The sequence below is a fragment of the Onychostoma macrolepis genome, chromosome 09 (genome assembly GCF_012432095.1).
Source record: "Onychostoma macrolepis isolate SWU-2019 chromosome 09, ASM1243209v1, whole genome shotgun sequence".
Classification (NCBI taxonomy): domain Eukaryota; kingdom Metazoa; phylum Chordata; class Actinopteri; order Cypriniformes; family Cyprinidae; genus Onychostoma; species Onychostoma macrolepis.
The window spans coordinates 19,558,161-19,574,961 of NC_081163.1; the positions used below are offsets into that span (position 1 = coordinate 19,558,161).

Here is a 16,801-nt window from a genome sequence, read left to right on the forward strand (position 1 = left end):
TATGAATGAATAAAAGTAAAACATGTATATTTAATATTTATCAAATTTCACGATTCATTCTGACTGTTAATATTAAGAAAATTTGAATAAATAAAAAAGTTTAAAATAAAAAAATACATAATTTTGATTGTTTCATATTTCACAAACTTCATACTTTTGTTCTCACCGCTAATAGTAAGAAAATAAATAAATAACATTTGATCGTCTTTCACAATTTCACATATTAAATTCCATCATTGTTTCATTTCTGACTGCTAATAGCCTATTGTATTATGGGATGATGACGTGTTATGCTTGTTATTAATTTCTAGCGATTATCGTCGATTTGATTGCACATATACTATTTAAACTAAACTGAGCTAGACAATGACATCTTATTCAATAATGAAATGCCTTTAACTGAAAATTGAGTGTATAATCTTGTACATTACTGACACTCTATCCTTCAATTTGATACTGTTGTAGGTAACACTTTACAATAAGGTTCATTAGTTAACATTAGTTAACAACATTAGTAAACATGAACTAAGAATGAACAATACTTCTACAGCATTTATTAATCTTAGTTAATGTTAATTTCATCATTTACTAATGCATTATTAAAATCACAAATTGTGTTTGTTAACATTAGTTAATGCACTGTGAACTAACATGAATAAACAATGAACAACTATATTTTCATTAACTAACATTAACAAAGAATAATAAATAGTGTAATGAATGCATTGTTCATTGTTGGTTCATGTTAGTTAATACATTAACTAATGTTAATAAATGACACCTTATTGTAAAGTGTTACCCTGTTGTATTGTTAAAAGCGCTATATAAATAAAGGTAACTTGACTTGACTTGACTTGTCATGGAGCAATATTTCACTGATCTTGGAACGAGAGAAAACACCAACGCTTTAAAATAAAACACACACAAACACTCATTGCTCCAGGCAAAAACACGCAACACCGTTCCCCACACCCCTTCCACTCTGCACCACTCACATATTCTGCATTGGAGAATCATGTCTAGTAAACATCATATGGATATAGTACATGATTGTGGTAAATTTTACCACACTAACAAACCCTGTTAATCATATTCACCAGATTCACAATACCTCATAGCTTAAATAACCCAGAACAGTCCCTTTATATAACTGCAGCAAAATGTACTAATTCATATGATTAAACCACTTCTGAGCAGAAGTGTATAAAAACTTCAATAAAAGCAAGAAATTGGTGCATTTACCATCAAGCACCTTTAAATAGCCCTTCAGAATAATCAAACACTAGGATCAAGTTCTCTCATTTGAAAACTACAGATATACTAGCACACACTCAATGTGCCACTGAGCTACTTGAGGAGGTGAGGGGATTGTGGGTAAAGGATTTGTAGTGGGTCACAAGTAGGCGACAGGGGATCTACATGTCCTTCAGAAATGTATCTACGGTTACTCACTACTAATGTTAATGTTTGTCAGCAAGGATGCCACCAAGAGCCTATTGTGTAGAAGGAGACTTGATTGACATGCAGAAGCTATCTGCTTGTCAGATTATGACTCATGGGAGTGAGGTGTTGGTGTTGACTTACACATTTATTCATGAAAAGTGTCATAGATGTGTGCAAACCAATGGTTGTCTCTGTGTTTCAGTGTGTCTAAAAGTGTAACTGTAGACAGACAGATAAAACGGATCTTCAGGGGTTTGAAATGTTAAAACGTGATAACTTATTTATTTTTCAGCCAGGATGTGGTTTGCATTTGTTGTCATTGTGGATTTTGTGACATGTGTTTAAGTTACAGACATCAGATCAAAGCCTTTAGATCTATGGAGAGTGACAATCAGTTTGGTGATGATTTCATTGTGACTATCAAAATAAGAAATGAAAAAATGTGTCTTGAGGCACTTGTGTGGTTCTTTGGAAAACATGAACTGGTGCTTCAAAGAACCTAGACTTCACTCTTCCATAGCAATGATACTTAGAATCTGTACAATGATCTGAAGGACTTCTGATGTACTGAAACATGGAGAAATGTTCTATTTCTAAAGAGGCATACTGCTATCTCAAGAACCCAATAAAAGAAGAAAAAAAAAAAATAAATAAATAATACAGAATAAAATAAAAGCTTTGTTTCCTAATATAGTTGCCTAATAAACCTGGCATTGCACAAAATACATACTTTTGGCTCTCTGACGAATTGCTAAATGCATAAATGTAAAATTTAAAAATTAAATAATCTATCCACTTAAGGAGTAGAGCATGGTGCTAGCCCATTTGATTTATTTGATATTTATTTTATTATTTCACTATTATGAAAATGAGCACCATAGAAATTCTACAATTTATCATTGGTGCTCCACAGAAGACAGGTTTGTATCAACGTGAGAGTGCAGTAAATGATGACAGAATTCTTATTTTGGGTAAATTATTCCTTTAGGACTATATGACTGTGCTAAATCTCTAATATTCCCTCCATGTAAATGCAAACTTACATTTATAGCTGCATTTATAATTTCATATTCCAGATTTCTTAGTAGCACATCATCATCTTTATTAGATACACGTATCATTTGATTGCATGGGTGCTCTGGCATTCTATTAATTAGCTATTTATTAGTCATGTTAGCTGCATTTACTTTGATATTAAAAAAAAAAATTGATTTACACTTATACTCACAGTTCTATGGCCTTGTTCCACATGATGACATATCCAGACAAAACGAAGGATTCGATGTTCACTATGTGTGTATTTCCACGCTCTGTCCCCACGTAAAGCCACTTACTTTGAAACGGAAGATGGCAAAATGTGATCCTAAAAGAAGAAAAGAAGAAGAATCATATTTGTGAAAGAGAGAGGGAGAGAAGAGTTAACACAGGATATGTCGGCATCATATTAAAGTATGTAATTAATATCTCACTATATAGAACAAGCAAGCCAATAATGACCATTGTAACTAAAATACTTCAAGGTGTTGATTCATATGCACGTACAACAATCATATTTTATCCAATTACATAGCAGCCAGTCACCATTTTCTTCAGAAAGCTGCAGATGTAATTACAAAACCCCATAAGAGTGTAATGTGCATTATTGTACATACAGGTGCTGGACATATAATTAGAATATCATCAAAAAGCTGATTTATTTCACTAATTCCATTCAAAAAGTGAAACTTGTATATTATATTCATTCATTACACACAGACTGATATATTTCAAATGTTTATTTCTTTTACTTTTGATGATTAGAGCTTACAGCTCATGAAAGTCAAAAATCAGTATCTCAAAATATTAGAATATTACTTAAGACCAATACAAAGAAAGGATTTTTAGAAATCTTGGCCAACTGAAAAGTATGAAAATGAAAAGTATGAGCATGTACAGCACTCAATACTTAGTTGGGGCTCCTTTTGCCTGAATTACTGCAGCAATGCGGCGTGGCATGGAGTCGATCAGTCTGTGGCACTGCTCAGGTGTTATGAGAGCCCAGGTTGCTCTGATAGTGGCCTTCAGCTCTTCTGCATTGTTGGGTCTGGTGTCTCTCATCTTCCTCTTGACAATACCCCATAGATTCTCTATGGGGTTCAGGTCAGGTGAGTTTGCTGGCCAATCAAGCACAGTAACACTATGGTCATTGAACCAGCTTTTGGTACCTTTGGCAGTGTGGGCAGGTGCCAAGTCATGTTGGTAAATGAAATCAGCATCTCCATAAAGTTTGTCACCAGAAGGAAGCATGAAGTGCTCTAAAATTTCCTGGTAGATGGCTGCGTTGACTGTGGACTTCAGAAAACACAGTGGACCAACACCAGCAGATGACATGGCAGCCCAAATCATCACTGACTGTGGAAACTTCACACTGGACTTCAAGCAACATGGATTCTGTGCCTCTCCACTCTTCCTTCAGACTCTGGGACCTTGATTTCCAAATTAAATGTAAAATTTACTTTCATCTGAAAAGAGGACTTTGGACCACTGAGCAACAGTCCAGTTCTTTTTCTCCACAGCCCAGTTAAGATGCTTCTGATGTTGTCTCTGGTTCAGAAGTGGCTTGGTAGCCCTTTTCCTGAAGACGTCTGAGCTCGGTGACTCTTGATGAACTGACTCCAGCTTCAGTTTTCTCCTTGTGAAGCTCTCCCATGTGTTTGAATCGGCTTTGCTTGACAGTATTCTCAAGCTTGCGGTCATCCCTGTTGCTTGTGCACCTTTTCCTACCCAAATTCTTCCTTCCAGTCAACTTTGCATTTAATATGCTTTGATACAGCACTCTGTAAACAGCCACACCTTTCAGTAATGACCTTCTGTGACTTACCCTCTTTGTGGAGGGTGTCAATGTTCGTCTTCTGGATCATTGCCAAGTCAGCAGTCTTCCCCATTATTGTGGTTTCAAAGAACAAGAGATACCCAGAATTTATACTGTAGGGATGGTCATTTATTCAAACTCAAATGTAAATATTCTAATATTTTGAGATACTGATTTTTGACTTTCATGAGCTGTAAGCTCTAATCATCAAAATTAAAAGAAATAAACATTTGAAATATATCAGTCTGTGTGTAATGAATGAATATAATATACAAGTTTCACTTTTTGAATGGAATTAGTGAAATAAATCAACTTTTTGATGATATTCTAATTATATGACCAGCACCTGTATATTCATTACCAGAATAGACTGCAAACCATGCAAAAACTAAACAAGAGCCAAATTATGTATATGCAAGTTTAAAGTTCTGCTCAAACTCACATTTTTCAATATGTCCTTGCTAATCCTTTGGACTAGGGTTGAATTGTTAATTAAAATCTGAATCACAATATGGCCTTGTGTGATTATTAAACTGGAAAAAGGCTTCAACTGAATGAAATAAATATATGGTCTGCATGTAGTGTGGGCTTCAAAGTGAAGAGGCGGTTCTCTGTTTTGTCTCTCGACTATTACACAAGCACACACAGGCCTCACGATAGGATGTTTTCACATTCTGCTCATTTCAATGGTCTCATTGCATGTTTGCAATACATGAATGCTGTGCACAAACTCCATCACTGCAGGTGGGCTGAGTTTGCTTCCCTTTAAATCTGTTGTGTAGCCTGCTTGTAATGTGCATGTGCAAAACTCTCTAGGTAAACATTCATGTAATTCGAGTCTCTCTGTTAGGTTTGTAAAGTAACTCTTACCAACAAAACACTATGCAAACATCAAAATTGCTTGTTTATTCTTTGGAAACTGTAATTATTTTCAGGATTATTAAATGTTTAGAAAGTTCAAATGAAGTGCATTTACAAAAAGAGCACTCTTAAAATATAAATATTTGATAACATTTTAAACAAGAGTTATATGAATAGAGTAGTTGACAGCATACAGATCATCAAAACAAAACAAAACAAAACAAAAAACAATTGTCAACAACTGTCAATCATTCTCCAGATCAACAAAACAAAATAAAAAGCAACAAAAAACAAATCAACTGTTATCAACAAGTGTCACCTGAGGAGTTGACAGCATTTCTCCAGATCATCAAAAACGAAACAAAACAATTACAATTAATTATTATAAAAAAAAAAAAGTGTCAAAAAATGAAATCAACAACCACAAGAAATGTGTTTTGCTGAACCACACTGAAGGCCAGTTCATCATTGTCTCTACAAAAAAAACATACAAACATCAAAATCAAACAGCTATTGTTTTATTTAGCACATATTTATATAGACCAACATTAAAAAACACCACAGACAGAATCCTGTGTGAACAACCCCTAAATCTGCTTCTTACAGTTTATCTTTATCTTTAGCTTAGTCTTATGGAAATAAATTGACATCTAAAATACACTTTTTGTACAATCTATTCAGTGCTGTCTAAAATTATCTTCATGTGGGGGTTTCCGTCAGCAAATATTGATTGATAATACGATTTGTGAAAAAACAAGATTATTTTAATTCATGAAATAAATGTCATACTTTTTTTTTTAATCAGAGCCAAATCTTGCAGTCTAATTTCTTGCAGTCAATCTTGTTCACAGGCAGTGATTCATAGTTCTATGTGGTTCTCTGTTTCTTTAGCAGTTGGAGGTAACACTTCTCACACTTGTTCATGGTGTTGCCTGGTTTGGCTCTGCTCTAGGGCTCATGCCAGTCAAACGTCAGCCCCTCTTGGGTACACTTGTGTGTATTTTAGGATGCAGCAATTAATTGGAACACAATTACCTCAAGACAAACTAGAGCTAATGAGACATGAATGAGATGAGAGGAGACACTGACCCTTAGATTTTTACATGTGTTTTTAAATAGGTTTCTTATTCCTAATGATGCAATCTAGACCATTCAACCCTGCGTTCTCTATTCCAGAAAACCATGTATATGACATCAAATGATTCCCCCCATGCTGGTGTGTTTATTTTCATAGCATGCCGCTATCTCTCCAGTGTCATCAAAAGGTTAAAAGAAAAGAGTAAGAATATATTTGCCTGATGCTCACTACGTTAATTGTGAAATAATTACGAAATTAGGCAGACTATTAGCACTCTGATTTATCTCTGCTACTGTCACAACAGAAACTCTCCAGGGAATGTGTTTAATAACACGCCACATATTTCTACACATGTAAACAGCGCTTAGCATTAAAACTGAGGTGAGCACTTCTTATTCATAATGCGGAAACATGATATTTTATGCTTTCATTCATTAAATATTATATGTGGCTACCTGTGGCTCTCTAAAATGTCAAATTCTGGCTCATCCAGTGCAGGGAGTTTGGGACAAGATTACCTGTTTGTCCAAAAAAAAAAAAAAAAAATGTCTTGATAATATGAAGTATCTGGTGAGTAATTATGAAAATGATCAATAAAACTATCACATATCCAGGGTCTGTTTAAGACTTCATGCTGAAACAAATCTGGTGGCATCATCCATCATCCTTATAAGCAGGTTAACTAGAAAATAAAGACCAGCACACGGTAATTCACTGCTGTCCACACTCATTACATCTCTCTCTGTTTTGCTCCCCTCACGCCCCTGGGGTCCTCAGACAGTCGGGGTGATTGGAAATGAAAGTTGCGAGACGCTGGACAGACAGCTAAACTTGTCAGGGTTAGAATGCTAATGGAGCACCTGGCCATGCTAATGTGTGGTTTTCTGTTTCTGACTGCAACACATGGAAAACCCAGATTAGGTGGTTATCTTGGTGATAACGGCATTAAGGGAGCAACTGTTTTAAAATGCGCTTTTGTTGGTTTGTGGATAACTAATTTAACCTGTTGTGGGCCTCTGAGGCAGCCAAGGTCAAAACCACACAGTCCAAAAGAGATGTGGATGTGTCTGATTGAACAAAAATCAGTGTAGTGCAGGAACGATATTTTTTTCTGTTTTTTAGATCTGTTTGCTAGAGAAAGTGGATTTTAAGTATGTAAACTACCAACCAAATTTTGGGGTCAGTAAGATTTTTATTTTTATTTTTTTGTAAGTTTTTAAAAAATTTATTCAGGAAGGAGGCATTCAACAGATCGAAGATCGAATTAACTTTCTAAAAAAATTTATGGTTTCCACAAAAATAATCAGCCCAACACTGACACTGATAATGATACTTCAACACTGGTAATAATACAAATGTTTCTTGAACAGCAAATCAGCATTTTAGAATAATTCCTAAAAAAAATCATGTGGCACTGAAGACTGGAAGTGGTTGCTGAAAATTCAGCTTTGCATTAGGGGAATAAATTACATTTTAAAATATATAATAAAATATAAAAGAGTTATTTTACATTGTAATAATATTTCAAAATACTATCAATAATCAAATAAATACAGCTTTGTTAAATTAGCTAGCATAAGAGACTTCTTTCAAAAACATTAAAAAATGGACAGACAGCTAAACTTGTCAGGGTTAGAATGCTAATAAAATCTTAAAGACCCCCAAATTTTGACTAGCACTATACATGTGCTAAAAGTACATTTTGTCAACATTTAAGACATTTTTCAAAAAGCACCCCTGAATGACACCAAGCTTGCACATAGTTTTGTTCTGTATATTTTGGGCTAAGCATGCCTTGGATACAAATGTCAGATGAATTGATCAGCTAAAACAGAAGGTCATAGGACTACACAATTCTGTTGTGCGATGAAATGTATTTTTGCGACAGACAAGCATGCTGAGTGTCTTGAATCAGTCTTATAGCCCCCCTGAGTCTCTCTCCTGACCCTGCTGGGCTGAAAATCTCTGTCATCTGACACAGCTGCGCACGAAAGTGTGCACCCAACTGTGTTCAGATACACACTCAGACAGGCACCTACTGATCTGAGAAAACATTTCTCATTACATGTGAATTTTCATAATTTTAATAAAGCCAAATATAAAACACTTCAGGGTCAAAGCACACACATAAGATAGAAGAAATCCCTGTCAATGTGTATGTGAAACTGTCACGGTGGGAGAAACCATGACTTTATTTGTTTGTTCCAGACAGTCTGATGAGGTGATGAACACAATCATCAGTTATTACAGAGGGGAACAAAGCTCATTAGCCATACCCAGAAAACACAGAGCGTAGAAAAATCTCTATCACACCCCACCTCATACCGCTATCCCAAAGCTTTCAGGCTTCAGATGAGTATGAACCAAAACTTTAACAACAATGTTAATGTTATATTTTAAGTTCTGTTGCACAATATGCTCTATGACACTCATTAATCATGCTTCTCAGTTTGACGCCGATCTAATGCTTGTGTCCCATGTGGTTGATGTGGTTTCTGAGTATTATAATCGATCATAAAGACTTCACAGTGTGAAAAATGTGTCAAAAAAATAACAATGGTCAAATATACACTTCCAACTGAAATTTATGGATTTGGTTAGATTTTGATCAAATGAATCAGATCAAAATTTAATTTGAATCAAACTCAATCAAATCAACTGAGGTGTTTACATGAAGGCTTTTCAGTCTGGTTGAGCCATCAATCTGATTACTAATGGATCATTTGCTTGCGATTCAATAAATAACCAAATGCATTCAAATGTAAACATTTTAAAACTCAATATTCAATCAACTAAAAGAAAAAGAAAAATACATGTCATACATATCTTCTTCTCTCACACATGTACAAATATATGCATGCATATTGATTTACTGTAGAGGGAGAAAACAGAACTAGCTGAAAACATTGCTAGCTTAATGCTACATACTGCCCCAGGCATCACAGTGTAAACACATTAGCATATTAGAGAGCAGTTATCAATATACAGTATTTTATCCTGAAAAAAAAATAATAAAAATAATTCACTGGATGTTATGGTGATGCTAATGCATATGGGAGTGCACAACTTAACACAAATGTGCACAGACGACGCACTGAATCTTTGTTTGGCATCTTCTGGACTTATGTGAGCTGCAAAATGTCACAGAGCAGTTTATCATTCTTGAGCCAAAAATCATCATTTTCTTTTCCCATGACCGTTTTCCCACCCTCTATCTGACCCTGACAATTAAACTGATCTTTTTTTGATGCTGTGCCTTTAAGACTTCAATATAAACACCCTCTTTGTATATGAAATATCAACAGCTTTGTCCTGCGCTCTCACACAAGCTGCAGGTTTGTTGTCGGATCCAGCATAGCCTCGCTGCATTGTGACATGTTCACAAAACAGCTTGTTCTAAAACGTGACATACTGTACAAATGATTGTGCTGCTAGAATGCTAAAGTATCATTATGAGTATTCATCATCAATCTGCTATCAAATGCATTTCTGTTGAGGGTAAATCAGTTAACTTTCTCTATGGATCAAATATCACAAAAAAAACATGTTCTTCTTTGATTCTTTCTCTCCTGTTCCACGGCAATCAATGCAGTGATAAAAGCCACATTTGGACAAGGTCCTCTTACACGTCAAGTGATTAGGTGGTGAAGGAATCAACAAAATAAAAAAGAAAGAAAGACTGCTCATGACTTTCTCTTCAACTCACTCAAGGTCTCTCTACTTGTACAGAACACATCAGTTTTTCTGTTAAAACTTTCTGAAAGGTTTCTATACTTCTATACAACTCCAAGAGGCCATTACCCATAACGCAACTGTCACATTTCACAGCTCTGAATGAGAGCGACATTTATTAGAGCTGACCCTGAGTCATTCAACAAGGGAAATAGAGTAACAAAAGCCACATTAGTCATACCTAGTGGGTCAGAACCATTACGTGAATAGTGCACAGTTTGAAAATCTGGGGAAGAGTCGTCATAAGAAAATTAAATGAGGGCTTAAACTACTGAGTTTTGCTCAGTAGTTAAAGATCTCATTAAATGTTTAACAAATCAAATTTCCATTTCAATGTCAGCATACCACGAGAGTACCATGACATATGTAGTGTTGCTGACGCAGGAGTCAGCGTTCTAACGTAGAACACGCATGAACTGAGGCTTGTTTGCAAGCAGAATAGTTCACACGCATACACCATGGTACTCTCGTGAATGCACGGTGAAGACTGAAGTCATTATGTTTGTTTTCTTTGAGCACAAAAATTATTCTCATAACTTTATAACATTACGCTTGAACCTCTGATGTCACATGGGCTATTTTAACGATGTCCGTACTATTTTGGGTCTTGAACGAGTCAGTTACATTGCTGAGGGTCAGAAAGCTCTTGGATTTCGTCAAAAATATCTTAATTTGTGTTCTGAAGATGAACAAAGGTCTTACAGGTTTGGAACGAGTAATTAATGACAGAATTTTCATTTTTGGGTGAACTATCCCTTTAAGGCTGTTACACACTGCTCCAACAAACAGCTACATACAGAAACATTTTAAACATTTTAAGTGCTTATTGTATATAAAATTATATTATACATGTATTTAAAAAAAAAACTTTTTTTTTTTTTTCATGTGGTCTTTAAGATACCTAAAGGTATGCTAATGCGTAATGTAGGGTAGCATAGTAAGGTTAATGCTATTTTTCTTTCTTTTTCTTTTTTATGGATTTATCTTTTTATTTAATAAATAATGTATTGTGCCCATTGCATTTTTGAGAAAAAAATCCTCACCTCACTCATAAACAAACCAGAAGAGAGAAGACAGGAGCTACAACATTTTGCAATATTGAGGCTTGCCTTCACTCTGCAGCCTTGAGCTATCTGTGTTTACTTTATCACATATTCATTCTGACCAATGCTCTGTAGCCTTGGGCATTCAGCAACTTCAAGTTGAAATATTGAGATGGATTCTAACTTTCAATGTAAAATTAAATAAAGAAAAATCTTGTTTTTTATGAAATCCTTGGGAAGTTCATTTTTGACTTGATATATTAGGTGTTTTCTGTGCACATGCCTGTACATTTCTGAAAAACACAATTGTGTACTGTATATAAGCTCTACTCACCGCTCTCTGTTGAATTTGAGAGAGTGTAGGATAGCCGGACGTCGCTGTCGCAAATTCCAGAGATGCAGCGTGTCGTCTGCACAAGCTGTGACCAGTGCCCCCTATGAACACATAAGTGTTAAATTAAATTTATGACACTTTAGACATACACTTTTAATTTTTAGCTGTGCATTTATTGAATGAGCACTGTGCTACGTCCGAACTAATTGCACTGTATTTTATATATAATCATTTTCTATTCTTAACTGTTTTAAATTAATTTTAAATCAATTTTTATATAATTTCCTTGTTTCTATTGTTGTGATTATTATTATTATTTTAATTCCTTGTTTTTATTGTGATTATTATTTATTAATTTTTAATGACTATTTCACTTCCTTTTATGTAAAGCACTTTGAATTACCATTGTGTATGAAATGTGCTATATAAATAACCTTGCCTTGCCCTGCCTTTTTTTAGGTGTCAGTGGCATTATTATATTAAATAAGACAGTTTTCTATTTGTGACCTAAAATCATGCATTTTATATAATATTGAACCTAATAGCACACCTGGAATTGCTTGTATGTCTAAAGTGTGTTTCCGTTTCCACTTCAATGTCCTAAAATTCACTATCTATGATGGGAAAATTATGCAATGTACAATGCATCTTCCAGGTCACAAATGAAATAAGAATTTACTCATATAGTTGCAAGGAAATGATAAACCTTAATTTATTCTGTCACATCGATATGTTTCAGTCTGTACAACTTTGCTGTTTTCTCATGCATTTCATGCATATTTCATGATATTAAAGTCCTCCTTGGATAGAGACTGGAACAGTCTGAAGAGAGAGAATTGCCACAAGTAATGCTGTGCTCTATGTATTACAACACTCAGGATGGTGTTCATGGTTAATGGAGGACAGAAAGAGGGAAGAGAGCAAAAAGTGATGAAAGTGTCTAAAAGTGTGAGTGTGAAAAATCTCTTTTCCACCTTGGCTGGCACTGTCTTTCAGACCCATTTTATTTGGAAGCCCTTTATAATTTTGAAGCCAATATCTAATTTTCTTTTCAAATGCTGGCTGCAATGTTCAGGCAGCAAATAACCTGGAAAAATGAGTGACATTTCATGTCGGGGATGAGAACATTTCAGTATTAATGTTAACTTGCTTTGTCAAATCACTGCCTAATTTGAGGGTGATCATGGGCCAGGCCAGCAGGAAGCCTCTAAACACTTTATCTTCTTCAAGACTTTGTGGTTTTGTCTCCATCTTTGTTCTTTCTCGGTGCATTGAATCCAGATCCATCAGTCAGGTGACTGACAACTGTGTTTCCATGGAGATGGTGTTTAGGTAAACACAGATTGCACCAGCACACCAAAGGATAACAGCAGAGAAAAACAGATGTCGAGAGGGAATTTTATTTGTGTCGTGTCAAAGTCAATGTGAATTCCCATTCGCGACCCATTATAATTCCACAACGTGAAATTTTCCAAGTGAAATGGGATATTCAACAAGAAAATAAATGGTACACTTCAGGATTTGGTTAAATGGTAAAAGTGATGTTGCACACAAAAATGAAACAACTGAAATAATAATATAATAATAATGGTATATAAATAAATTGAAGAGGAAGTACTAAAATTTCTAAAACTATAACAAATAAAATAAAGCTAAATGTACATATTAAAAAATAATTAAATAATGACATAACAAAATGACTAAAACTTATAGAAGATGAATAAATATGAATAAATACTATAATAGTATATAAACAATACTAAAAATAACACAGATGAGAGTTTGCTATTTTGGTTATTGGCTATTGTCCAATAGTCTGCATGGCCTAAGTGATGTCAGCAGGAAAGGAAATTTGTTTCAGAAGAAGATAAAGTTACAAGACAAACAAATTTTTTCTTTGAATTAACATGCAATGATGAATCACATTCACAATTAGACCAGGGACGTGCATTAAAAAAAAATAAATTAAAATTAAAATTAAATCTAAGTTATTTAGATTTTATGTTCACTTTAAGGCAGAGGAAGATTGTGAAAATTAAATTACAGTAGAACACTAATGAAATTATGTGTTGTAATCCACAATAATTGGTGTGGGATATATTGTACGACTGTAACCATTTGATTAGTCAGGTAGCATCCCTGGTGATGACGAATGTTATTTACAGCACTAATTTAGTGTTTTTAATAAAATCAGTATGAATGCAGACTGAATCCCTGAAGTGTAATATCTAAATAATGTACCTCAGGACAAAATGTCAAGAGTGTGTGTGCACAATATTTGTCCAATCAATTCCTACAGTCTCAGTTTTCAGTGTCTGGTATAACATCTGCGTCTTATTGTGAACAATTCATCAGAGCATGATATTCCGAAGAAAAAACAAATGTTTGTCTTTGTCATTTTTAATCAAAATGCAATAACGTTCTCTTCATCCGAAACAACTTTCTTTTTCAGCTGATATCATCATCTAGAGAAAGTAATGCCAAATATCTATTTATTCAACTTTGTTTTCTCTTTGTTTTTCTCATTACACAATAACAGAACACAATAATCTAATGTTGATTAATATTGCTTTAATAAAATTAAAAAAATCAGCAAGTAACAAAGCTTTTAAAAAGAGGCAAATTAACACTTTGGGATGTTGCTGGGTGAACTTGACCTTTAGCACATCCTCAGCACCATCTCAGTTCTCAGCAGGTAAGAAGCTGAAATAAATCTGGCCTGATTCCTGAGGCAAATATTTCATCATCTCCACAACTGTCTGCAAACTCAGATTCAGGTCTGGCTCCACTTTTCACCAACCCATGAATTCCCGGCTGATGAAAAACCTGCCCTAAATGTTTTCTCGATGAATACTCCTTCACTCTGAAAAACATCCCATTACAAAAGTAAAATGTCTCGCAAATGCCATTTTCTTTTGACTTCAGATGTGTTTATATGGGCTTATAGAAAGGAGTCAGAAATAGATGGAGATAGTGGAGAGCGTACCTAAATTGCTATAATCCAAAATGGCCACCATGGCAACTCTCCCACTTTCCCTCTTTTGTTAACGCACTAACTTCTCGTTATTCATGAGATGATGCGGCGCGTGTGCATAAGAGCGAGACAGAGAGGCTGAGAAACATTCAGCACTTGACACGTCTGATGGGAAGTAATGACTGACTGCATTAACACCACAGGGCTGAGAGGGAAGGCGGCTCTTGACCTAAACGTATTCCTCTGCAGAGCCGAGCGTGCATTTACACACACGCGCTGTCTATCCTAAAATACAGATTAAAACACACACATATGCACTCTGCCCTCCTACGTGCTTTCTACATATGCTGCGCACATGAAAATGTGCTGTAATATATGTGTGCCTGCAAGTGTGGGTGTTCGGTACCTCGTTGATGAGAAACTGCAGTTGGAGAACTGCCGCCCCACTCTCATGCTGGCAATGACAGTCCACTCCTGGCCGTCCAAGACTGATGACATCAGAGAGTTAAGGAAAAGAGGACAGTCATTTACAATGAAACTTTGATGCTTCAAGGTTGTACTTTCAACACTTTCCATGCATCATTAAAAGCTGGATTAAACCGATAGACAGCATAGCGACCTAAGTAAAAACTCTCTGAAGGACTATGCATGAAGTTAGAAAGCTCTAAAAAAAACCCCCGCAAACCTAGTTTGGTGTGTGTGTGTAACAGAAAGAGAAAGATTGCAAATCTGTGCCACAAGCTAATGGACTCAAAAAGTGACATTAACAAGTCCCTCCAGGATTTCACGATTTTTTTGTGTGATTTTTGCGATCAAAATGACGGTGGTAATTTCCATAAATGTGTGACAAATTTGCGATTTTTTTCTTTTTTTTTCTTTTAAATTATGATATCACATTTACCAAATTAACTCAAGTGAAGTCACCTTTATTTATATAGTGCTTTTAACAATACAGATTGTGTCAAAGCATCTTTACAGTATCAAATAGGAAAATAGTGTGTCAGTAGTGCAGAAGGACAATAGTAAACACTCAATTTTCAGTTAAAGGTATTTCATTATTGAATTCAGTGATGTCATAATCCAGCTCAGTTCAGTATTTGTGCAATCAATTCGACGATATCACGATATCGACGAATTCGACGATAATTAAGTGTCCCCAATAGGGCTGCACGATTAATCCCATGCGATTTTGAATCAGCTGGAGTTTATTAAACGTGCAGATTATGTATTATGTTAGATGCACAATATTCAAAAATAACAAACAAAATGCATAAAGCTGGTTTATTTTGGTCTCTTCAGTTCTGAAACATTTGAACTTTTAAAACAACCTTAGGACCTAACCTATGTAAACATTAACAAAGAAGTATTGTAGCTGTACATGCTTGTAAATCCAATTCATACATTTGGTATTTTGGTCTCTTAATAAATTCTGATATATTGATATATATATTATATATTGATATATAAAAAATAGAAGGGGAAAAAATTACATAATTAAACAACACTGCGTAGTCAGCGTTGGTATTGTATCAGACTTTACTGATCAGTGTGCACTTAATATTATATGAAATTCAAGTTCAAATGGAGTTAACAAAGTTTTTGACCAGATGGAGTGTCATTAGAACGGCTGTAACTGTTATCTGAGGCAGCAAGTGCATCGCAATATATGCTTTCATCAACTTTTACAGGTTATATAACGTTTATTGTAGCTATTTGGACGCTTAGTTTTTTCTTGTTGTTTAATACACTTAAGACAAAATCTCAAATTAAGCGCTTATGCACAGGATATTTAAAACGTACAAAAGTATATTGGCTAGACGGCAAATAACCTACTTCTCCGCTCTTCAAGCACACAAAAACATTAGCCTTTACAGACATAGTGTTTGAGTAAAGAAAACGCTGTACTATTCAAACATCAATTATTTATTTACCCTTTCATTGCGAAAAAGCAGAGATCTGTCTCCTCCAGGCTGTGCGCGGCGCGTAAATCTGAATGGAGGCGGGTGAATGTTTCGCTGAGAGATGATCCAATGACATTACGAGGTTTTACTGACAAGCTCTTTTTAATGCTTATCATTGGTTAAACATTTTTAAAACCCTCTGATTTAAAATAATAATAACGAATTATAATAGAGATATGAAGTTTGGATAATTTTCCACGGCACACCTGACTGGGCTAGGGTATGGCAACTGAATACTCTGCCATACGGAAACGCCGCCCATGCTCGTGCAGTATATCGGGATATTGCTTAGCCCGGTCCTTGGCACTGATGTGATGTGAGGAGGCAGGTGAGACAAATTTGCCGCCATTGTTTCTTGACAGACCGCTCACATACACAGACGTCATCACGTGAACAACATCTGAATCCACGTAACGTAAAATAATTCAGTTAGATGATTATAATTTAATGTTATGTGAGGTCTTTTATTTATTATTTTGCGGTTAAATGACGAATTATGCAGGATCACAAAAAAATGCGACATT

General features: G+C 35.1%; 1 protein-coding gene across 14 annotated transcripts in view; it reads right to left on the reverse strand.

Annotated features, from left to right (window-relative positions):
* The window catches only part of stxbp5l (syntaxin binding protein 5L), a 153,470-nt gene that overhangs the window by 65,504 nt on the left and 71,165 nt on the right, over positions 1-16,801 (reverse strand). For 13 of the 14 annotated variants that reach the window (XM_058786992.1, XM_058786997.1, XM_058786993.1 and 10 more), the window contains 3 exons: positions 14,723-14,804; positions 11,343-11,443; positions 2,672-2,806 (listed from right to left, as the gene is read on the reverse strand). In XM_058786992.1, coding sequence (XP_058642975.1) covers positions 2,672-2,806; positions 11,343-11,443; positions 14,723-14,804 — 318 coding nt within the window. Of the gene's footprint in view, positions 1-2,671; positions 2,807-11,342; positions 11,444-14,722; positions 14,805-16,247; positions 16,332-16,483; positions 16,652-16,801 lie in introns of those variants that run through there. The other variant, XM_058786984.1, reaches the window with a different exon arrangement.